Source organism: Coccinella septempunctata, chromosome 8 (genome assembly GCF_907165205.1).
Source record: "Coccinella septempunctata chromosome 8, icCocSept1.1, whole genome shotgun sequence".
Taxonomy (NCBI): Eukaryota; Metazoa; Arthropoda; class Insecta; order Coleoptera; family Coccinellidae; genus Coccinella; species Coccinella septempunctata.
The window spans coordinates 25230825-25255683 of NC_058196.1; the positions used below are offsets into that span (position 1 = coordinate 25230825).

The 24859-nt window shown below is 32.3% G+C and overlaps 2 protein-coding genes across 2 annotated transcripts; both read left to right on the forward strand.

Moving 5' to 3' along the window:
• Positions 1–2865: 2865 nt before the first annotated feature.
• On the forward strand, positions 2866–9260 carry LOC123318905 (protein takeout-like). Its single transcript, XM_044905685.1, has 6 exons — positions 2866–3025; positions 5298–5390; positions 6881–7016; positions 7299–7432; positions 8464–8613; positions 8797–9260. Exons 1-6 carry the CDS (start codon positions 2920–2922, stop codon positions 8949–8951), a joined length of 774 nt encoding a protein of 257 aa, XP_044761620.1. The 5' UTR covers positions 2866–2919; the 3' UTR covers positions 8952–9260.
• Positions 9261–11292: 2032 nt separating this feature from the next.
• LOC123318379 lies at positions 11293–24719 on the forward strand. The gene is made up of 15 exons (XM_044904987.1): positions 11293–11441; positions 12751–12843; positions 13297–13432; positions 14171–14304; positions 15032–15181; positions 15819–15977; positions 17621–17704; positions 18663–18755; positions 19280–19415; positions 19813–19946; positions 22609–22701; positions 22810–22948; positions 23125–23258; positions 24164–24313; positions 24564–24719. The coding sequence occupies exons 1-15, from the start codon at positions 11372–11374 to the stop codon at positions 24716–24718; spliced, it is 1860 nt and encodes a 619-aa protein (XP_044760922.1). The 5' UTR covers positions 11293–11371; the 3' UTR covers position 24719.
• Positions 24720–24859: the final 140 nt, after the last annotated feature.

The window sequence follows — 24859 nt, forward strand, 5'->3', positions numbered from 1 at the left end:
TGAATCTTTTTTATTGATCCACCATTTATATAGCATATATAATTTTGCTTCTTCACATTAGAAGGAATGAATCACTATCTATGATATTCCAAAGGTGTTTTTTCTATTCAGTCTACAACAATAGGATTTTATTTTTGAGTGCAATATCCATCGGTTTTTTATCATTACTAATTGATATTGAAAAAGTATCAGTTTCTCTTTTTCAACATAAATCAAAGTCCATCAAAGTTATTAATTGTACAATGTAAAGGAGATAAAAAATTTTGAATGTCGATATGTATATTACTGTCAACTCGTCATTGCCTTCCGAAGGCTGTATCTTAGAAGGGAGGTCGATTTCAAAAAAAAATCATAGGAACTACCCCTGCTTATTTTCATCGAGGAATCATCTCCCCTAGTCCTCCGCATTTGTATACAGGCACCCTGTTTAATTTGATGACTTCTACTTGCTTAAAAAATTCAAATTCGATGTCAATTGAAGAAACTTCGCTAATCCTGTGGGCAATCGCCAAAAATGAACATCGCTTTTTGGATATTGGTAGAATATCACAATATCTGCCATCTGCCAACTGTAAAATGAGTTCATTTCAAATCAAGTGAAACACCAAATAGAAAACCGTGCAATTCCTTTGTTAATGCAAAAATGCACTAAAGTTACCCGCCCCTGCTAGGGAAGGATAACTGTACCCATGAAATGCTGGTTTTTCATTTACTTCATGTCATTTTACTTCACTGAAAAGATATAGGTAAACGTAAAAAGTTACAGAAAAGATTCATGCATGCAGCGCATTTATCGTATAAATATCATCCTTCATGTCACCCCCATTACGATCCTGTACATCTCTGCATCATATTATTACTATATCGGCGTCATCATTAAATATTCTTCCATGTGAATCATAGTTTATTCCGATAAAAACGTAAGTTCCAGTTTTTCAGTGCTTCCAGAGTGAACTACTACAAACTCTAGAAAGAAAATAGAACTCAATGAAATCTATTGTGGTTTTATTTTTAACCCTAACTTTTTTATTTGACTATGCCAGCTTTATTTCAGTACGTAAGTAATCAAACATTTCTGTGTTCACACATTCACACTGACACGTTGAAACAGAAAACCTGAGGTGTTTTATGCAATTTTTCCTCAAGTTGCTAGATCAGCATCCCAATTCCCTATTGAATTTCCAACTTCGATTTCAGAAAATTGCTCATCTAACATTCATTCACGATGTGTATGGTGTGTTGACTGATATTCTAAAAGCGTTTTCGTAATCGTTGTACAACTCGGAAACGAAGCAACCTTTCGTTTGAATTTGATTGTTGAATTAATTTCATCAATTTATCCTATAAATTCATTGGTTCTTTTTCTCTGATTATATAAAAAAACTATAAGACTAAGGCCCAGGATAATGCATATAAAAATTGGAAATGGAACTATTTTCGTTGTTGAAGAAATAGAGTACCTATGTATTGTACTGAGCAAAATTTAATTTTATGTCGAGCACCAAACATTAGTAGAGCTTGATATTTAGATTTTTACAGAGTTCTGAGTCCTTGATTCCTCTAGTACCTTCAAAGGGTTAGTGCTTATCGGCCCAGAGGAAATTCTCCATCAGGTTTCATTCGATGATTAACGGAAACTCTTGTTACTGTAGCTTAACCTGGTGCATGTGGTTAGCTAGATAGGTTCATCCAAAAAGTAGATCAATCTTTTGGCACATTCAAACATTCGGTAGATTCAGATGAATTTCTTCAGCTGGTGGGTTAATGGAAGTATAATAAAAATTAGTTGAAAGATACGATAGTTCTGTAAACTAATAATTATGTATAAGTTATAATAGCTAATCGTTCGTATGCATTGTAGTTATTCTGCCACCAGTCTAAATATTGGGTAGTTCAAATAGCCGATTAATCCTAGAATATGATGAGGATATAAGCTTAATATCAATAATTGGCATACAAATTTAAAACTTCAAATAAGAAAAAACTCAATGATTTTAAACTCAAAATAGATTACATGATTTTCACAAAATGAGTTTTTGAATCACTACACGTGTTTCGCTATCACAAAAGCATTTTCATGTGGGTAAAGGTAAACTGCCATGTTTCGCTATTACAAGAGCATCTTCAGGTGGCTGAAGGTAAACTATTTAAAAACTCATTTTGTGAAAATATATATATATATATATATATATATATAGATCAAGTAACGGCCACATCAATCCAATATTTGAATAATTCAATAAATCAATAAATGCATAAAAAATTGAAATTAAAATAAATATTTTTCTTTCATTTTAGATTCATTTCCATATGTTCGTATTTTAAATATTTGGAAAAATTTGATTGATATCTGCTGTTAGTAATAACCAAGAAAAAAACTATTAGTGAGAGAATATACAACAAATAAATACATAACTTCAAAATTCAATATACATATGAATTCAAATACCACATAGTCATTCTGATTTTTTTTGTACGCCAATGACTTGCTTAGATGATAATTTCGAATATAAGATTTTATATAAGATAATGAAATATAAAAATTTTTCTTTGAAAGTCTGGGTGGTATGAAAAAATCTAAATCCAGCAGATTGAAAAAAACTCGGAAATTTTTTGTATGATTTTCAAAATTCTAATTTCTTGGAATTTTTTTTCTGGCAGAGCAAAAGAAAAAAAATAATAACATTTGATGAAAATTCGCTATTTCACATCTGATTTTTTTCAATTCTGATGTTTATCTTCGTAGTTCCTTCTTCTGGCTACTTCTATCAACCGCAGCATCAACCGCCGTCACCTCCACCTCCCACTCATGTGCCGCCTATGATCCGGAAGAAACCGTCGGAATCAACCGTAAAATTCAAATCCTCAAAGATCTTGAAAGATCTGCGGCTTGAGGATATAAAGAGAAGGTAAATTTTAATGAATCAGTTCACCGGTCAGCCACACTGTGTAAAAATGACACCTCTGGCGATTCAATTGTTTTGTTTGGTTTTGGTGTTGGTGACAGCCCAAGGAGCTCATTTGCGTGAGTATATATGTGAATTTTTCATTTTGAAAAATTTAAATTTCAACCCCAATCTCAAAAAACAAATATTCCACAAGGAATGAAGAAAATTTCATAAAAAAAATACTCCTGCCCTTGTCAAACTTTTTCAAAAATACGAAATGCGAGCGCAATATTATTTTCCTTTTTAACTGGTGACAAGTAAATCAAAAAAATAACTGAAGAAAAGAATAATAAATTGATATAATTTTATTTGTGAAAAAAATTATCCAAAAATTCTCTTTGAATTCGGTAGTTGCAGAGAAGAAATTCAGAAATTTTTCCTTACTTTATTTCGGATTTATATCCTGAATATTCCATGTGTTTAGGATATAAATAAAATTACTTATTCAGAAAACAACCTAGGGGTTGGGTTATACAAAAAATCTTGAACCCCTTAATAATTGTAGTTACAACCTTGCTGGAGTTGAAAAATTTATTATTTTTTTTTTAGCAACAAACTTTTGGACTGGAATTTGAAGAAAAATTATAATCCATACAAATTTTCGTAATATCTGATGTCACTGTCATATCCTAACTGACCTGTTATAATTTGTAATAAGAACAAAACAGTATCACAATACGAAACAATGTATGTTATAAATCAAGGGTGGAAAAACTTCAATAATTTTTTGGGAATGCTTATTCTGTAAAATATAATCTGCTTGTGACTATGCAATGAATATGGGCCCAAACTTCTAGGATTTTCCAAATTTATTAAGCTTTTTCAATAAAAAATTAACAATAATTTCAACTCAAAAATTCAATTGCACCGAAAACAAATCATTTCATTTTATATGTCACAATAAGTTCCATTGTTTAAAAATAAAACATCATATAAAAAGTAAAACTCAAGGTAAAATTCAAACTAAACACGGAATAACAGATGGATTATAATAAGTGGTTGTCATTTCACATCCTGTCAAATGATTTTTGGCCATTAAGTTTTATTGCCATTAACCGTGAATTCAGAAAAGTTTGTCTTCAAGTAGGCTATGGAGTTTTAAAGATTAATATTCTGTGCATAAACTTCTATAATATTTTTTGTTCGTGTTTCAAATTCAATGAAACTATCAAGTAAACTTTCGGATTATGCAAGAGCAGCTAAATATTTTCATATCGAAAATTATTAATTCGAAAATAGAATTATTGACATATTTTCACTTTGCGAATAATGTAGTGGCTGAGCGCTATGTTTATATTAGGCACAAAACATCAACACACAAAATGCAGATTTATCAAGTAAATACACACACAAATTCACAATGGCATTCATAAATTTTCTAATGCAAGCCTTTCGCTGAATCTACAAGAAAAACTGTATATTTTTACTATGATATTGTAACTACCATATAACAAATTGATTGATAGAAATTTTTTTGTTCACCATATATTTTTATTTCGTCGATCAATTTTTTTTATTCATTTCAAAAATTTCAGAATCTATATCAGTCGATTCAAGACATTTTTAAAAGGAAAGGTAGTGGCTAGATTCTCAATTTTTCTAAATCAAGAATTCCGTTATTAGGTATAAAGAAAACAATAACAGAAAGGCATATTTTACATTCTGCAGAAAATACGTTAATTATTATCCGAACTGCTTATTCATCAATAAATCTTCTTGCCAACTCAGTCGTGTTGAGTTGAAAGAATTGACTAGACGAACATTTATTAGTTCAAAAAAAATAGTTCAAGTTACAATATGAACCAGATTTATCCGCTGTGTGTTTCCTAGAAAAATGTATTCACTCATATAGAGCAACTCTTCATAAACTTTTTAGGGTTTTCTCTCCCAATCTCTGAAACAAAATCAATTAAAAATGAAATCAACGATTTGCTCCTGCGTAAATTCTTGCAAGTTTGCTCCAAACTTCGCACCAAATCAGGAACTGGTTTGACAACAAGTACCATTTTGAATATGTATAAAGCCGGATTCTCTTCCTTTACTGATTTTTCCCTGTGAATAAATTCAAATTTTCAGATAATTATCGAACATTGAAGTTTGCAAAAAGTTGACATTCTTCATTCTCATTATGAGATTGCTGAAACATAATTTACCAAGATTCTTTGGAATTATTCGTCCGTAATTGATTGAAATTCATTATTTATATGAATATGAACAAGCGACAAGGAAATAGATGTATATTAATTCCGAATATTTCATTCATTCTTCATTCTCATCAACCCTGTGGGAATATGTGGAACAATTCTTTTGAGTCCTCCAGCTGAAAGTAAACATCAAATTTTTTTACAGCTCCTTACATTTCACCATGCAAAGTTCGATCGCCAGATTTCAGTGCTTGTGCTGTCAAAAGTGGAAATGAAGCGATTCCTCATTTGGCGAATGGTAAGGTATCAATTATATTGGAATACATCATAGAATAAGCAAAAAATTTTATAATTAAAAAACAGAAAACACATTGAACAATTATGAAATAGAGACTAACAATGAAAAAGCTTTATTATAATATCGAATAATACTTTTATCTTATGTAGGTATAACCATTTCCCAATTGAAGATTTAGCTTTGCACGCGCTAAATTAGTTGTACTGTTGTACTCTTTACTTATCAACACGTTAGGTAGATCTCCAACTGTCATCCAACAGATATACGAGGATGTATTGATATCTAGTTATCCTAGACCAGTTCCATGCATAAAAAACCAGAGTCACGCAATAAACTAAAAGAAAGAAGATGTTCACCGGAATTTTGAAAATCGAAAAATTGGAGTAGCGAGCCATCATCAAGTACCATTATTCAAAAGGGTTAGGAGGTAAGCAGATTTACGAAGATATGCTTAATACCCTTGGTGATCAATGTCCTTCGTATGCGACCGTGAAAAGTTGGACTGCAAGCTTCAAAAGTGGTAAATTTTCCATTGAACATGATGACCGATCGTGAAGGCCAGTTTCTGTGTCAGTCCCCGAAAATATCAATGCAGTTCATGAAATGATTTTATCAGACCGTCGAATTGGGCTAAAACGTATATCTGAAGCACTGAATATTTCATAGTTCACGTCAATTTAGACATGAGAAAAATTGCTGCAAAGTGGATCCGCAAATGTTTGAATATTGACCAAATGCGTGCTCGATTTTAAAACGATGACTTCTTAAACCGAATTGTTAGTATGGACTTTGAGTATTCAACCCCTAAGTTAATACTCAAGGCCATGGATTAGACTTGGGTACATTTCTACCATCCAGAAACAAAGCATCAATTGATGGAATGGCGACGCTCTGGTTCTCCAAGACCTAAGAAGTTTAGTGTCCAAAAATGTGCTGGAAAAATTCTTGCTTCAGTTTTTGGGATTGCCATCAATCATGATTGAAATTTTGGATAAAAATAACCGGAGATTACTACTCGACATTACTGAGCACTCTACGGAAAAAAAATTGAAGTGAAAAGACGCGGAAAGCTATCCAAAGGTGTTTTGTTTTCTCAGGACAACGCCCCTGCACACAAATCTCATGGTTGCCATACAAAAAATTCGTGATTTAGGGTTTGAATTACTATAACATCCCCCTTACTCACCAGATTTGGCTCCATCCGACTGTCATCTCTTTCCTCAACTGAAAAAAAATTTAAAAAGTCGTAAATTTTCTTCGAACGCGGGGCGCGGGGCTAATAAAAGCTGTGGAGGTCTGGTTTGCAGACAAACAATATTTTGAGTGAAAGTATATTTTGACATTGACATTTTGTTTGGTTTTATAGTAGGCTAAGAATTTTTGTCAATATATCCTCGTATACTTCAAGACTGGCTCACATAAAATAAAATAAAAGTCAAACTATGATTCAATATAGGCATTCAAAAACTCCTATTTTTTGACTTTCTCAGGTGAAAAGAAGCTTGGTATACCAACCTTGAATCCATTAATAGTGCCCTTTATCGAACTTTCTGCCGGAGATTTGAGGCTTAATGGAACTGACACCGTGGTCAATGGACTTTTAACTATGAAACTGGAAGACATGAAGTGAGTTGACTGGATGTTTTTTGTTTAAGTAATTGATTATCATCGCTATATGATTATGGTCACTATATAAAGTCTCCTACTGAAACAATGCGATTACAGATTAATTTCAAATTGATAGACAGACAAATTTTTGTCCTGGTCAATGTTCAATAAACCTTGACTTGAATTTGTTGAGAGGAAGTATTAACTTGGGAATCTCAGTTCAAAAACTACATTAACTTATTGCATATACGAATGTGCTGTTGCAAAGATGCACAGAAATAATTCAGAATATAAATACAGGGTGGACTTAGCTACGAAATCGGTAATTCTGACAGTCCGCAGCACAGAGATCTCTTTGGACCTCAACTATAACATGGGAGGAAAAATCGTAGCCCTACCTATTGAAGGAAAAGGAAAAGGAAATATAAAATTCTGTAAGTAACAACAACTTCTTCTCTATATTTATTTTTATTTTTTTTTTGTCAATCAGGTAGAACTTTCTGTACCAATAACATTTCGTTAATCAGAACAACAATTTTAGACAACTGCAACAGTTGGTCTGTTACAAAATGGCAAACGTATGAAATTTAAAAAAAAATCTTCTACGCTTGTTTCGAGATGCATTAAAAACTTCGAAATTCAGATGAAATTCTGACGGAAATTCTGAAAAATATTCTTGTTGTTGTTCCATGTACACAGGGTGTGGCGTAATGAATAGATAATATGATACGTGCGGGTAGAGGACGTTAGGTTAGGGAGTTCAGAAATATATGTTTTATGTCCTGTGAAAGTTCCTCGGTATTCTCCAATGTCGAAAATTAAAAAAAATACACCCTTTGCCACTCTTTTAGGTGACTCCAAAGAAGGAATGTAATTTATGATTTTCAAGGCGCATGCATAGTCTTTTTTCAAAAGAAACTTCCTCCACCACTAGGCACCATATAATAGATTCATTACTATACGCCACAACCTGTAGAATTAGCATTGCCAAGGCTTCCACCCTAGCACAAAAACTCGATTTCGAAAATCTTGATTTTTTGGGTCAAAAATGAGCAAGGGCTTAAACCCCTAAAATGCCCTATTTGCTACACTGTCTGAAAATCAGGATGTTCTATTTCTTTCCTAGAATATGGATTGACGTTGATGATTCAATACAGAATTGCAAGCCAGAGAGCTCTTCGAAGTCAACTCGAAAATGAAAAGTGGAAAAACAAAAAAAAATTATTTTCTCCTAAACAGTGTCAGATATTGGAAAGTTTGGTATGAAAATATAGGTTTTCGAACGCTGAATCTATTGCAAGCAATTTCGAAAGCCTATCTCCCTTCGTTTAGAATTTCATCATGGAAATGGCATTTTTCAAAAATTGCAATTTTCAATCTTCGATATCTCCGGTTATATTCGTCGGATCCAATTGGTATAATAATGATAATAATAATAAAATGAAATGCTATTCTTATGTTCCAGATAACATGAAGGCCGTATTTAGTTTCGATTTTGAAGAAACTGGGAGAAAGGGTAATATTTATGCCGAAATCAAGAATGATCATCTAGATATTTTCCCTGAAAAAATGACAATTCAGCTCGATAATTTATTCAACGGAAATAAACAATTAGGTAAGCATGGGATGTGACTCATAAATTTAATGCAAAATTAGGACGTATAAAAATAATTTATTGCATACAACGATATATCGTTATTTATAATGACATACCTATGACTTCAGATTAAATCCATCCAACAATGAACTATATATAGATTTCTTTACATAAATGTATAATGAATAAAAAAAATTTCAGGTGATACCACAAATCAATTTCTGAATGAAAACTGGCAAGAAGTTTTGAAAGAATTTGGTCCTGCCATCGCTGAAATCATCAGTTCCGTAACTCGGAGTATACTTGTACCACTATGCAGAAAAGTGCCGTTGAACGAGATTTTCACAGACTACTAACTATCATTGTTAAATAGGAAAAAAAGTAGAAAGAAATATATCAGTAAAATGTGATTTTTCTCGATATTGGGCAATTGGACTAGAAATTATTACATTATTTTTTCTGTTGATACTGTTGAATCCTCTTGGATTTGAACGAAACAAATCATGTTTCCATACCTACCAATTATGCAGGCATTACATCAGTCTGATTTGTTTGTGCGGAAGAATGAGAATTTTTGTGTGAAAAATCATTGTAGAAATTCATGGCGCTCTGAAATCATACCGTTGTGTTTGTTGAAATATAAAATTAAATTACACTCAAATCAATGAATCTTTTTATTGATCCACCATTTATATAGCTTATATAAATATAAATTTGCTTCTTCACAGTACAAGGAACGAACCACTATCTATGATATTCCAAGGGTGTTTTTTCTATTCAGTCTACAACAATAGGATTTTATTTTTGAGTGCAATATCCATCGGTTTTTTATCATTACTAATTGATATTGAAAAAGTATCAGTTTGTCTTTTTCAACATAAATCAAAGTCCATCAAAGTTATTAATTGTACAATGTAAAGGAGATAAAAAATTTTAATGTCGATATGTATATTACTAGTTCATTTTCTATTTATAATCACTTTTTTCAACCGCAATTATTGGTTGTGTCGTTCATTAAATCGTGCAGATTTAGAAAGGACAGTACCGTATCGAAATTGAAGAGCTCATATTATTGAAAATTCTGATTTGTCCTTATGTGCATACGGAAAATATTTCAAATAAATAGTGGTTATTAAGGTAAAAATTGAACGAAAATGTTGCTAAATTCATGAGAAATCGAACATGAAAAGTTCAATCACGACACATTTTTCGCTATCACAGTAGCATCTTCAGGTGGGTGCATGAAGGTAAAAGTGAACTGAAGTTTACCTTCACTATCCTGAAGATGGTACTCTAATAGCGAAACACGTATCGTGGTTGAACCGCTCATGTTAGTGAAAATCATATAATTCTGTTTTGAGTTCAATTAGATATGGATTTTCATCATAAGTATCGGGCACATCATTACAATAATTGAAGAAAGCAGAAACCAGCTTCAATTCTCTTATATAAAAGCTTCATCTCAGGTAAACAAATGCGAAGGACTTAGGGAGATGATTCCTCAATGAAACTAAGCGGGGGTAGTTCCTATAATTTTTTTTCGAAATCGTCCTCTCTTCCAAGATACAACTCTTGGAAGGCGATGGTGTGTTGACACTTTTTAATTTTTTTATGGGTTCTAAAAAACACTGAGTCATAAAACTAAATAAATGTTACTGACACAATTTTTTTTGATCTCATATAACTTCATTATTAGGGGTTGAAAATAACAACATGTATTTAAGCGGGAGGAATACGATGTAATGGAATGAACAGTGCTCAGAACTACTTATAAATTTTTATTTATTCTAAGAAAAGTATCAACTGTACCGATATTTTGAAAGAGACTTTTTTTCTCCAGAATTGAATGTTAAACCGTAAGGGAATTTTATTTTTCGAAATTCTATCCCACGAAAACAATTTTTGAAGGAAAATCATGAGGGGTTGTTATTTTCAACACCTAATAATATAGTTACGAGGTCTAAAAAAATTGTGTGAGTAAAACATCTACTAAGAGCTTCATATGATGTAAAGTTTTATGACTCAGTGATTTTTGGAACCCGTAAAAAAATCAAGAACTGTCAACTAGCCATCGGCTTCCAAAGGCTTTATTTTGGAAGGGAAGTCGATTTCGAAAAAAATTTATAGGAACTACCCCTACTTATTTTCATCGAGAAATCATCTCCCCTAGTCCTTCGCATTTGTTTATAGACACTGTATAATTTGATGGCTTTTACCTGCTTAAAAATTCAAATTCGATGTCTTGAAAAAGATGTTACGATAATTATGTCAATTGAAGAAACTTCGCTAATCCTGTACAAAATCGCCAAAAATGAACATCGCTTTTTGGATATTGGTAGAACATCACAATCTGCCAACTGTAAAATGAGTCCATTTCAAATCAAGTGAAACACCAAATAGAAAACAGTGCAATTCCTTTGTTAATGCAAAAATGCACAAAAATTACGCACGCCTGCTAGGGAAGGATAACTGTACCCATGAAATGCTGGTTTTTCTTTTACTTCATGTCATTTTACTTCACTGAAAAGATATAGGTAAACGTAAAGAGTTACAGAAAAAGATTCATGCATGCAGCGCATTTATTGTATGAATATCATCCTTCATGTCACCCCCATTACGATCCTGTACATCTCTCCATCATATTATTACTATATCGGCATCATCATTAAATATTCTCACAAATGAATCACAGTTTATTCCGATAAAAACGTAAGTTCCAGTTTTTCAGTGCTTCCAGAGTGAACTACTACAAACTCTAGAAAGAAAATAGAACTCAATGAAATCTATTGTGGTTTTATTTTTAACCCTAACTGTTTTATTTGACTATGCCAGCTTTATTTCAGTACGTAAGTAATCAAACATTTCTGTGTTCACACATTCACACTGACACGTTGAAACAGAAAACCTGAGGTGTTTTATGCAATTTTTCCTCAAGTTGCTAGATCAGCATCCCAATTCCCTATTGAATTTCCAACTTCGATTTCAGAAAATTGCTCATCTAACATTCATTCACGATGTGTATGGTGTGTTGACTGATATTCTAAAAGTGTTTTTGTAATCGTTGTACAACTTGGAAACGAAGCAACCTTTCGTTTGAATTTTTAAAATAACCAAAATAACAGTCGAGAAGTCGCTGAGTACCTATCAATATTTTCGGACAATCTGGTACATAATCAGATATCATCCTCCTCAGTCTCCTTGAATGTATTTAGAATACTTTCAGTAAGATATTATCCCTGATTTCAACCCTATAGACACGTTGAAACTTAAATGAAAAAAATTCCGTTTTTCTATCAATAGCGCAAAAAAAAACAGACATCCTACATACTGCTTCTTCAGGACATAAATTTGATATTTGCTAAATTCCAATTTGAAAAGAGTGGAAGAGGTTAAAATAAAAAAATAGATTAGATATGCAACTCTTGAAACTATCGGAGTAATGTATAGTTTCACCAGTAATGTATGTATATAGTTTCACCAAAGTCAAGATCTGACATATTTCATGAAAAAATTCGAAACACGCATTCAATAATGTACTTCCAACGGCATATTAAAAAATATACGAGGTCCACCCAAATTTTTTGTAGTATGTAGTTCGAGTTTTGAGTACAATACAGGTTTGCATTGAAAAATATCTCATATTTATACGTAGGTACTCTAATAAATGCTTCAAGGATATCCGTTCAAGAAATTTCTTCAAATGAATAGTGGAAATAAATATTCAACAGCTACCGCAACAAGGTTTTTAACGTTTTTTTTTATTGCTGAAGAATATCCAAAACAATATTGAAGGTTAATGCCGAACTGGGTGTGCAGTTAAGAACTGGGTTCAATGAAATTTTTTTCATTCTACCTGGTCGACCGTTCGTGTTTTCACGGAACCAAAATCAGTTAGGTATCCATATTATCTCAAAGATTGCAGCAGGCTCTTTCAGAAATGTGGGCGGCATCATTTTTCGTGTTCGTGTTTTTTTTTATTGCCTGCATCAATGGAGCACATCCACGTGAGTTGAGATTAATTTGGTTATATTTTAAGATTCTGGAACAAAATCTTATGATCACATGATGAAAAAATAAGACATCTATAAAAATGAATTTTCTTATTGGGAATTGCTGAATTTTTGCATTGCAATTTAAGATGATAATTTTTTTCAGCTAATTACATAAAAACATGTCGGGTAGATTCTCCAGATTTCAAGAAATGTGCTATTCAAAGTGGAAATGAGGCCATTCCCCATCTTGTAAAAGGTAACAGAAAATTTCTACTACCAACATACATAATTAGCTAGTTTTTTTTGTTGAAAATCAATAAGTCAGTGATTTCATAAACTTGTCCATAGGTGTGATTAAATTAACGGTTAATAACCTTACCTGACAAGACCAAGTATGGTCCAAAATTGGTACCTCAACAACGTTATTTCTAAACGAATTAGCAACGTTATTTTTCCATAAATTTTTGATTACAAAGAGGATGGTTGCCACGTGTAAAAAACGGTAACGTTGCTAAGAAACCTATTTCCTAATGACATTTTGCCGTTAATTGAACGATAAATAATAGTAGCATTGGGTACTTGAAAAATGCAAAGTTTTTTTCACGTATCTGTTGGGTTTCGAGTTCAACTGTTCTTCGAGCAAAAATGTGTAGTAGAGTTTTTTTCTTTGTTCGTTCTGAAATTGAGTTTAATAATTTCTTTTTTTCAGGGGACAAATCATTAGGTCTTCCATCATTCATGCCATTCAAGATAAGTTTCTTATCGATATCGTCCCGCGGATTTGAAATGAACTTGACTGACGCCAGTTTTTCTGGGGTAGAGGATCTGGATTTGATAGATTACACGTAAGATCTGGGAGAAATGAATTATCATGATTTTACTGATACCATTCATCAGAATAGTTCATTTAGCTTCTTCGCTCATAATTTTTTCTTCTTATTTCTATACACAGCAAAAGCCTTCTCCTCTCGAATATCCTTAAAGGTTGCCATGTCCTTCAGTTTCAATAACAACATACTTTGTTTTCTTGCTTCAAAAAAAATCAATATCAGGAAAATGAGTCAATGAAAGTATGTATATTCAAGATTCATACAGAATTCTTTCGTTTGTATATTTAAAATTGACATATAAATAAAGGAATTCTCAAGAATAGTCTAATAAAGAAATTTTTCAATATTACGATTTCATTCTTTGGTTGAAATCGACAAACAATAGAATAAGTCTGATTTTTTTCGAAAGAGTGCCTAACTACCTAAGTAGATCATTCTTTCCCTTCAGTAAGAGATTTTTCTAAAACTCATTTTATTTATTGACTACACTGACTATATTGATAAATTTGGTTGAACTCGATCAACCATGGTCTACGTAATATCGCAGAAACTTCCAGAATTGGACAGTTAGAAGCACCACGCAGTAACTCGAAGCAGTCGAAGCCACTAAAGATGTAATAATCATTTATAAAGACCCTGTGTAATGAAATGGATACTCCAATGGATCTTTCATCAAACCGGAATATTTTTTCCTTGCACCTTTCTTTTATTCATCTCAAATGGCTCGGCTTACCTTACCTAATTTTTTTTCAGATTTGATCCTGTCAAAAAATTCTGCTCCATGACTCTGACAGGTCCATTATTAACTTTCGAATTCGATTATTCTACGGGTGGAAAAATTGCATCTTTGCCGATAGAAGGAAATGGACATGGATGGGCCAAATTTTGTAAGGAATGAAAAATAACTTCAACTATAAGTCACATCGCATTTTCATCTGCTACTAACCACATGAAAAAACATACTTAAATCATGAAGATTATATTGAATCTAATTGCTGGATATTCAATGCCAATTCTCGATAAAATGAAACACTTAGATAGTTCTCACCATAATTAAATTTAATTAAATATAAGTATATGCACGTGGTTTGTCGCTATTACAATTTTTTTCTCAGTCAGAAATGATAGTGTAGTGAAGGCGAAACACATATGTGGATATTCTTCATGAAATTTCATTTTGTCAGGTAAATAAAAGTTCACTACTCTCTAATTTGGTAACCAAAAAAAAAAGTCCCTAATCGTTTATTTTAGAACAATGAAGAAATCCACAAAAATAATGTGATGCGGACTCAATTCGTAGAAACTAATTCTTTTGTCCATCATTATTGAACTGTTCAAATCTGTTCCAAATTTTTGTTATCACCCACACACAAACCGAGGGTGAGCTGTTTACCTTACCTGCACCCACCTGAAGATGCTACTGTAATAGCGAAACACGAGTAGTGGTTATAGAACACATTTAAGTGAAAAAAATCAATGTATGTATTTCAGTCTTTTATTTTGATTATACATTTTCAAGTATCGAGCTTAACAAGAGTTCATCCCAGAACGTCATGTCAAAAAACTCGAAATATAATTAGTAGACCAACCTTTACCAACAAATTGTTTCTTCAGATAATGGAAATTATTCATATTCCTATAATTTTGACACAACGACCAGAAAAGGCAAACACTATATGAACATTGGTAAGGACAAAGTTACAATCGAACCAGAGAAGATGCAAAGCGAGCTTGGGAACCTTTTCAATGGAAATAAGCAATTGGGTGAGTACTGATGTTTGTCAGATTTAAGGGAGACTTCATTGCACTCCGATCTTAAGGTCTATTGTGTCCTTCATCGGAACTGTTCACGCCATGATGTAGCTTACAGCTCGCCCCTCTAGTTCCAGAATTCTTAAATTTCTAAATGAACTCCAGTATTTGGCATGTCTTCAAGGAGGTTACTTCCACACTTCTTTTTTAGTCCAAAGAAGAGACAACTCTGGTCCAAAGCACTTTTTTCCCACAGAACTTGCACTTGTCGTTTTCTGAAAGACCAATTATTTTAGGTGCTTCTCAATTCAATGCTCTGTAAGAAATTCAGTGAGGAGATATTGCATATTCTTTATACCTAATCTTCTACTATCCAGCTAATTCTTGAAGTACTGTTTAGTCACCAAAAAAATATGCATGCTATGACAGAAAAGCTTCTTTCCTGTCCATCAAACATGAGCACAGCAGAACAAAACAATCGTAGTTCAATTCACGAACACTTTGAGTGAATCAACTCTTGCTCTGTTCATTTCTGGAGTAAACTGTGAACAAAGCAAAAATTTTTTGCCTTCTATAGCATGTTAGACCAAAATAAAAAGTAATCACTGCAGCATACCTTATTTCATGAAATTTTCGTTCCATGTTTTAGGAGATAACTTGAACAATTTCCTAAATGAGAACTGGAGAGATCTGTTGAAAGAGTTCGATCCTGTCATAACTGAAGTTTATGGTTCGATAGCGAAAGGGATTTTGAAGAAGATCTATGGCAGAATTCCATTGGAGGAATTATTTCCTGGCGTAGTTTTTTGAAGAACTTTGATTATATTCCATGATGTAGGCACTGACAATGTAATTATAATGTAAAATAAAAAATTAGTTGTATTGCTTTACATTTTTGATCTCACTTTCTCCTATCCACCCAGCTCTGAAATTGATAGGAGTCACTGACCTTCCAACAATTCATTATTTCAGTTTATATTCTTATTTTTCTTCAGATGAGAATGAAAAAATGAAGAGTTTTTAGTTGAAAATATGAAAAATTCTAGTTTTGAATAACAGGGAAAAAATAAATTGTAGAGAAAAAAGTCCCGGTACACCTTGTACCTTGTACTTGGTTGGTACGACACGAGAGTCTCAAGCTTTCTACACTTCGAGGCAGACTTTCGATGAGACAATTCATGATATTTTGGGAAAAATTGATCCGAATATCCACCATAGATCTCTGCACAGATGTGTTCGATGCAATCATGTCTGGAGAGTGAGCTAGCCAGTCCATCCTTTCACTAGCATGTGCTCCCAGCGCTTCATTAACTAGGTTAACTATACTAGGCGAGGGTGGACATATTATCATCGATTTCAACGAAATATTATTATATCATGACATTCTGGCTGGTCATGCTAGCGTTCTGCAGAACAACCAACTTTGTGCGACGTTTCAAACAAATGCCATCCCATACACATTTGAAACCTCATCCAAAAACTGTTGGTGGAAACATACATTTTTCGGAACATTTTAGACCTCTTTATCTCCAAACAAGAGTGCGTCTATCGGAGTTTACAAACGAAATCTTTCCAACTGCGGTGATCCTCGGCCCACTACCGTGTTGGCATAATTTGCTCCCTATTCAATATGGGATGCTGTTCCTACCTACATGCTTTCAAACTGATCTTACTGTCCGATTAGAAATAAGAACTCCTCTTGTAGCCCTGTGTTATAATTAATTATTTATTAGTAGTTCAGTGATCGATTCAGACGGGATAAGCATAAGCTACCGAGTTGTGTACAACACTGCGAAGCATTCAAACCTTTTTTCAATAATTGTCAATTCAAATCGAGCTTATGCGTTAAAACGAGAAAAAAAACAGGTTGAGTTACAAATTAATTAATTAATCGATTTCAGAGAGGATAAACGATAAACTAAAAAAGAGAATATAATAAATACAACTCAAAATATCCCAGTTTTACCCTGAAAGAACACATTGAGCAATGTACTTATTTCAGTTACATGAAAAAATATATTTCGAGAACCCATGGCAATCTAGGATTCGAACCTGGAAATGAATACTTTTTCGCCTATTTGAGAGAATGTTTTGTCGTTTCTGATAGGCGATGGGCAATCATCCAGAAGAAAACAACAACTCAGTTTGATCATTCATATATATAGTGTTCGAAATTCCTCATTCAAAATTCGTATAAACATGAAGTGCCAAATATTTTAATCAATTTTTTGCAAAAATATCAACCTTAGCTGTCCGTCAATGTTTTTCAGTGATTGCATAATTAATGCTTCCGACCAGAGCAGATTCAGTACAAATTGAGGCTTTCGGAATGCCTTTAATAAAAAAGCAAATTTGCGTCCACCAAAACAGGTTCTGTTGGAATCCTCACTTCCCATGCAAAAAAAAAGTCCGTAATATAAGAACTAGGTAATTGAATACAAAATTTATTAGTATATTGTTTGTCACTCGCAATGATGAAAGCGTTTTTGATTTGTGTATTTTTTGTTGGTGTTAGTGTACATGGATTGAGTTTGCGTGAGTAGAAAACCTAATTGAGATTTTCAAACATGCGGTTCACTTTTTTTGGTATTATGTTGTGCACTTTTGCTTTTTAGAAATGATATAAATTCTGTTAACTGATAGATATTTGCACTGTTACAAAATCAGGGTTCTAAATAAAGTAATATATACCATTGAGTTGATGCTCAATTATAATACACTACATTTCAATGCTTCTTTCTTTTTTCTCATTTTATTTTTCTTTATTTATTCATTCGTAATTTTTCTTAACTGACATTTAACTTAAAAATGATTTAAATATGCTGATCATGAGTAGTATCTTCAGTTTCAGCCCATGAAAATATAACAATATAGGAAAACATAGAAGGATATATTTTTATCCTTAAGTGTTTTATCCTTCAAGTGTTCAAAATTTGTTGACATCTGAACACGATAACAAAAAGAGGGAATTGTTTGAATAAATAGATAGAATAGTGCTGGGTTAAAGATTAAATCAATTCTTTCCTTCGGGCTATACAGGCTGGTGACAAATTCGATGCTCACCACACTACTATCTTCCAATCAATTATAGCAGATAGTAATTATGTTATCGCCATTTAATGAAATTATACTATTTTTATTGAAATCGGTCTCCCACATTCCAAGATAGAACTTTCAACTTTTTTTTATGGCAGCCATATTGAAGTCCCCATCGAAAAATGAATAATAATGTTTGTGTTCAACATCAGTTTGCACGAATTTGAGTCGGAAAGGGAAATATTTTGACGATATTCTTGAAAATATTTGCACTCATACTAAGAAAACCATGATGTTAATTTTTCCTCAAAGAAACATATATAACCTTCTCCAGACATGTTCGAATGAATAATATCCAGATAAAAATGTAAAGAATTAAAAAGAAATCGGTGTTTGAATACTAATATATTATATCTAGAAACATTAGCATATAATTTCATTTAACCCTCTTTTACAGCAAAATATATCAAAACATGTTCACTCAACTCCCCAGATTTCAAGGAATGTGCTATTAAACATGGAAATGAAGCAATATCTCATCTTGTGGAAGGTAAATGAAATTGATATTGTCCATTATGTCCCATCACTTTAACACTTCACATCTGCTCTAGTACATTTTAATCCCATTTAATCCCAGTAAAAAATAAAATAATAAATTAACAATACTGTCAAAAACAATATACATAACTGAATATTGAATATAATTAAATAACAAATGGAAAATAAGATGCAGACTAACAAAATACATAATCAACAATGATATAATCATTGATATGAGAAAGCTATGGAACTGCCTCAATTTCAAAGAGATGGTATGTATACAATTTCATCTTCATTTGATTCTATAATTTTGGCTCTTCAAAATCACTTTTCTCTGAAGCTTTGAATTTCCCAAGGGTTTTATAAACATATACCTATGTAGTTAAATAAAGCTTTCTACTCGAATTATGTATAGAATCAAGTGGTTTATTTCAGATTCCATAAAATCACCAGCAATGATCTAACCTTGCTGTATAATTTCAAGATGATAAATTTTCATTTAGACATCATTCTCATAAAGTTACCTTCTTTTAGGTGACAGATCCTATGGAATACCATCGTTCAAGCCGTTTAAAATACCCCATCTAATGATTTCCTCCAATGGACTGGAGATGAATTTAACAGACGCGTCTTTTTCTGGAGCAGACAAATTCAAGATACAAGACTATATGTGAGAATACTTTTTACACAATATATTTCCTTGTGTGAACGAACATATTGCTTACTAACCGTTTCACTAAAAAATTTGTTGGTATGAGCTTGACATTCCAAGAAACTACACGGTTTTAGTGTGAATTTAAAATTTTCAATTTTGTAATTCTTTTACGTAAACTTTACTAAGTATTGTTGACAACTGGAGGAAATTGCGTTCACAAGAAAAAATTAGTTGGAATTGAAGTTTTCACCAAACGGCCATAGGTCATATTTTAGGATTAAGCTATATGCATGCATGTTAATTTTGAAACTAATTAGCATATCCATTCTTCATAAAATTACACTTTTCGCTGATATTTCATGGATATTTCTCGAAAACATCTTTCGTCATTATTTACATGAGCTAATTTCAGATTCGATCCTGTAAAAAAATTTAGTTCTACAACCTTGAAAGGTCCGGTAATAACTTTTGAATTCGACTTTTCTACTAAAGGACGAATAGGACCTCTAGCAATAGAAGGAAACGGACATGGCTGGGCTAAATTCTGTAAGACAAACATTTATAATCAACATCCTATTATCAACGTAATGTAAACATAATATATCTCTATAGTATTTTTTCACATCTTCACGAAAAATCAACATTATTCAATATAAAATTACAACTAAAAAATGAAAATATTGTTCAATCCATACATCATTTTGCAGAATTGGCTAACCACATATAATTTTATTTGATCGAAAAAGTTACATCTACTTTCGGGCAGCAATGGGAAACTATGCAAAGAATATTTCACGAATATAATTCTCTCATATTTTTGGTAAAACTCTATTGAAATTCTAGAACTGATTTATTGAATATTCTCCACAGTCAACACAAATTACACTTACGCACATGAATTTGATCTGAAGACAAAAAATGGTAAACATTATATGAACATTGTTAAAAATGAAATCATTATTGAACCTGAGCGAGTTGAATGTGAATTAGGCAACCTCTTCAACGGAAATAAACAATTGGGTGAGTAGATAAGTAGATATACACGAATCATCAAGATTAGCTTAAATTTTTTTCGGAAATTTGAGAGGAGTTTTGAACATTGCATTATTTCAGTCAGAACTTAAGGTATTTTTGTTTCAGGAGATAATTTGAACAAGTTTCTGAACGAAAACTGGAGGGATTTGCTAAAGGAGTTCGGTCCTGTTATCACTGAAATAAATGGGGCTATCATCCAACAGTTGTTAGGGAAATTTTATGATAAGATACCGTTAGAAGACGTATACCCTGGCATTGTTCTGTAACGTTTATTTAGTGTGAAAAAAATTGATGCAATAAAAAATTTGACAAATATAAGGATATATTTCATTGATGAGTCAGAAATGGCTTTTCCAGTATATCTTTCACAGGTCAAATGTAAAATTAGTTGCATAATAGTTCTGCTCATTGTTGGTCACAACAACTTACATTTCTTGAATACCTAAGTTGGTTCAAAATCTACTTGTCCGAAGTCCTGGCCTCGGCGCCAATTCGATCAACATATTTCGAAACTTTTTAATACGTCAGAATTCAAACGATTTCGCAACTTTTGTAAGATGGCTAGTGTACTCTTTTAATCAATATTATGTATCACATACAATACACATACATCATACAGATATGTAATACAATAGCCATCAATCAGTATATGAGATCACCTCCAGTAATGTACAAGAATGAGAATGTGAGGCGAAATGATACATTATAGCATTTTGTGGAATTTGAAGGCACTCAGACATCATCAACAATAATTCAGAGAAGTATAAGTGAAATACATGAGGATATCAGAGGAAAATTTCAACATAATATTTGGTAAGAAACTATACTTTCGAAGATTGTTGGAATTCGATTTGAACTTGAAAATTTGATGTAATTTAAGTGTTTATTGCATATTTTTTCTTCCTCAAAAAGAAGATTTCTAAATAATTCCGATAAATCAAAATTCATCTTCGAATGGAATATTCAAAAACAAATGCACAGATTAAAAAAAAAACTTAGGTACAGGTTGATATTTAAACAAAGCGAAACATAAAAATCTGCCATCAAGGTTCATTGAATTTCTTCTTTTCTTTTTCTTTCATATCAGTTTAATTTTAATCACGAGTTCACATTATTTCTGCCTGTAGATATAGTCTCCAGTAACATTTTCTGAACCCTCTGTTGTAAGAATCGCAAAAAAAATCCTCTATTACCTACAGCTTATTATTTGCGTCAGTTCTAGGTGTTCATTTAGTTGTTCCTGATTGTGTTATGTTACTTCTCTAATCAACAATATTTTTGTTTTTGGTTAAGTGTAGGTAACTGGAATGCTCTGCACAGAAATCATTTATTATGCGGAAGATACTCTAATATCATTAAAAAAAAAATCACATCCACTTTTGTCGTTTAATGTCAGGTTATCAAAGAAAAGGGAAAAGATTGAAAAGAAACACATTTTACCTTCGTGAAAAATCATCAGTATTATTCACGTAATAGATCATGATCGCTTACGGAAATGAGCTTCCAATAATTCAAAATATATTGCACTCATCTGATGAGGCTATATTAATCTTCGAAGATATATGAATATGTAGTAAGGTAAGGTAAGTACTCCATTATATAGCCATCAGTTTATGAAAAATTCTGAACTACTGGGATGTGGAATCAAATGATGAGATAGCCAAGTATATAGATGTAGATCGAAATCTATATGAATTAGAAAAAAATTTCCAAGGTGCCATTAAAACCTTATAACTAGAATGTCTTCGTATTCCTTGATGATATTTGATAATGACCGATTTCAAAGTATAAAACATTCGTCGGTTGAGTTATTCACAGTTGGCGAAGTACTTTGAATCGCGCAAAACAAAAAAATGGAGTTTTTCAATTTACTATTCATATCGACCTGTTTTGTCATTGCTGCAGAGGGTCTAAAAATGCGTAAGTGAAATTTGTTATTCCTTCAACTAGTTTCACGAGTGAAATTTAAAATATTCTCGTTTACAGTCATCTGACTTGGTACACCCCATATTTCATATCATATTCCATGTTCTGCACAATAACTAATTTAATGGGAAATAAAGAGCTGGAAGAATCTTTACGCTTGCTACCATGATTTTTCGACAAATTTCATCTCCAGTAGACAAAAATCAACAAGGTTGATGGCAAATTTTTCAATTGATTTAATTTTCAGCACGCTATATGAAGGCATGCAGAGCAAATGATCCTGAGCTCAATAAATGTGCATTGAGGAATGGAAACGCAGCAATTCCTCATATTGTTAAAGGTGAGAATCCACACTACGATTCATGCAAGTGGATATATATTTTCGAAATTGCTTGCCATCTTCTTTCCATTGTCGCATACTATATTGAGTAATAATTGATTTATTCAGGTGATCGGAAATATAGAATACCAAGAATGACTCCGCTAGAAATCCCTAGTGTAACCGTCAGCGGAGGAAAAAATTTGAATGTCAAGATGGACAATCTGAAAATATATGGTCTTGAGAAAGCGAAACTGGTTGATATCGAGTAAGTATAGAACGCTACTATTATTTATCATTGAATAAATGGCAAATGTAAGAAAATAACAACAAAACGGATCTGATTAATTCTCCCCTAACTTCAAATTCATTACTTTAGAACAAATTTCCCTGTATAAATGTATTATAGTATGTAATATTCAATGTTTAATTTATTTTTCAAAGTTTAAATCTACCGAGAAAAACCATCAAACTTGTACTGAAGGCAGAAACCATCACAGTTATTGGTAACTATGACATTGACGCTAAAATCCTCATACTTCCAATCAAAGGAAAGGGTCCAGCCAATATAACCCTTTGTGAGTACATCTTTCACCTTATACATCTTTATTGTCCGAAAATATTGCCCCTTGCCCAAATCGAAAAAAGAATAATTCAAAATAGGTAGCATAATTTTGCCATGCATATAATCATTGCCATGAAACCCAAAAGTAAAGGAATTCTGAGTATAATCTGTTTGCCTTAAAGCACTCAGACAAGACCATTTGGTCCACATAATAGGAAAATAACATAATTGAAAAAGATCCAACACAACTTTCAGCCATTTAAGAGAAATCTAAGGGAGAGCGCCCACCAAAGTAGCGTGTAACACTGACATGGCACATACATGACAAAGGCGATGCAAAATAATAACTGAAACTTCACTCAGATGTGCGATATCTGAAAATTATGAATCGCCTTTGTCATGTATGTGCCATGTCAGTGCTACGCTACTTTAGTGGGCACTCTCCCTAATACTGAAATAATCTGGAAATAATCTAAGCAACTGCGGCGTTTAACTAGAGAAATATGCCATTTTCAGCTATATAGCTTAAATTATATGACCTGAGTCAACTAAGACGTAGAAATATTGTCATGCGCTTGGTTTGAAATTGATTGGATTGAATATTTTTTAACAATTCTTTATTTACAGTCTTATTTTCATACAGAAAATTAACTCGCCAAATATGAGGAAAAACCGTAAAACAAATTATGAGGCCAAGTTTTAAAGACACAAATAAAATTCAACATATTTTTATTGATTGAAAAAACATCAATTAAAATGAGTAGGTAAACATGCAAGAAGCAGTGACTTCTATAAAAAAAATTATAGCTTAACATGAAAAATTACCAGAATACCTCATCTATCATGAATTAGAGTTTGAGTGCTGATTCACAAATATTACTTCCCCTTTTAATGACGAATTGAACCAACATATTTCAGATAACCCAGTGATGACTTATGCCCAAGAATTTGAACTGGAAGTACGAAGAGGTGACTATTATGGGTATATAAAAAATTCTGAACTGCATTACGACATTGATAGAGTGTTCTATCATTTTGGAAATCTATTTGATGGTAACGAACAATTGGGTGAGTTTTCTTCCTCAAAATATATCTAGATATTTGAAGTTATTTATTTACCGTATCGTAATATGGAATTATCGGGTTGTTTTATTGTCATTACGGATATTTAAAAATAACACCCGATTTTTTAACAATATGACAAATTCATTCTGATATTTCCCATTCTCAATTAAACATTTTCACCATTTTTGGATAGACCAAACTCACTTTTATCAACTGTTCGAAAAATATATCACAAATTTTTACATTTTTTTAGGCCTGGAAACCAATAGACTGTTGAATGAAAACTGGCCAATTGTTCACAATGATTTATCAAGACCAGTAGGAGAGACAATACTCGAAGTGATAAATAGTATTATAGAAAATGTGTATGACTTGATTCCTTATAGAAGTATGATTTTGTTTGATTGACTTTTGTTGTTTTTTTTTTTTTTATCAAACACCTCGAACCAGTTCGTCCATGACTACAATATCAAAAAAAGGGAGGGATATATTAGGTAGTTTTACGTCTCAGGCGAGTATGAATATTCGTCATTTGATAAAATGACTAGT

What these genes read in the sequence shown, in the direction of transcription:
- LOC123318905 (XM_044905685.1), top strand. Translation starts at nt 2,920, where the DNA reads ATGAATCAGTTCACCGGTCAGCCACACTGTGTAAAAATGACACCTCTG. An exon ending in ATGAAACTGGAAGACATGAA is followed by an intron (nt 7,017 to 7,298) that starts GTGAGTTGACTG and finishes ATATAAATACAG; the next exon opens with GGTGGACTTAGCTACGAAAT. An exon ending in CAACGGAAATAAACAATTAG is followed by an intron (nt 8,614 to 8,796) that starts GTAAGCATGGGA and finishes AAAAAATTTCAG; the next exon opens with GTGATACCACAAATCAATTT.
- LOC123318379 (XM_044904987.1), top strand. Translation starts at nt 11,372, where the DNA reads ATGAAATCTATTGTGGTTTTATTTTTAACCCTAACTGTTTTATTTGAC. An exon ending in TGCCAGCTTTATTTCAGTAC is followed by an intron (nt 11,442 to 12,750) that starts GTAAGTAATCAA and finishes AATTTTTTTCAG; the next exon opens with CTAATTACATAAAAACATGT. An exon ending in TCCAGCCAATATAACCCTTT is followed by an intron (nt 23,259 to 24,163) that starts GTGAGTACATCT and finishes AACATATTTCAG; the next exon opens with ATAACCCAGTGATGACTTAT.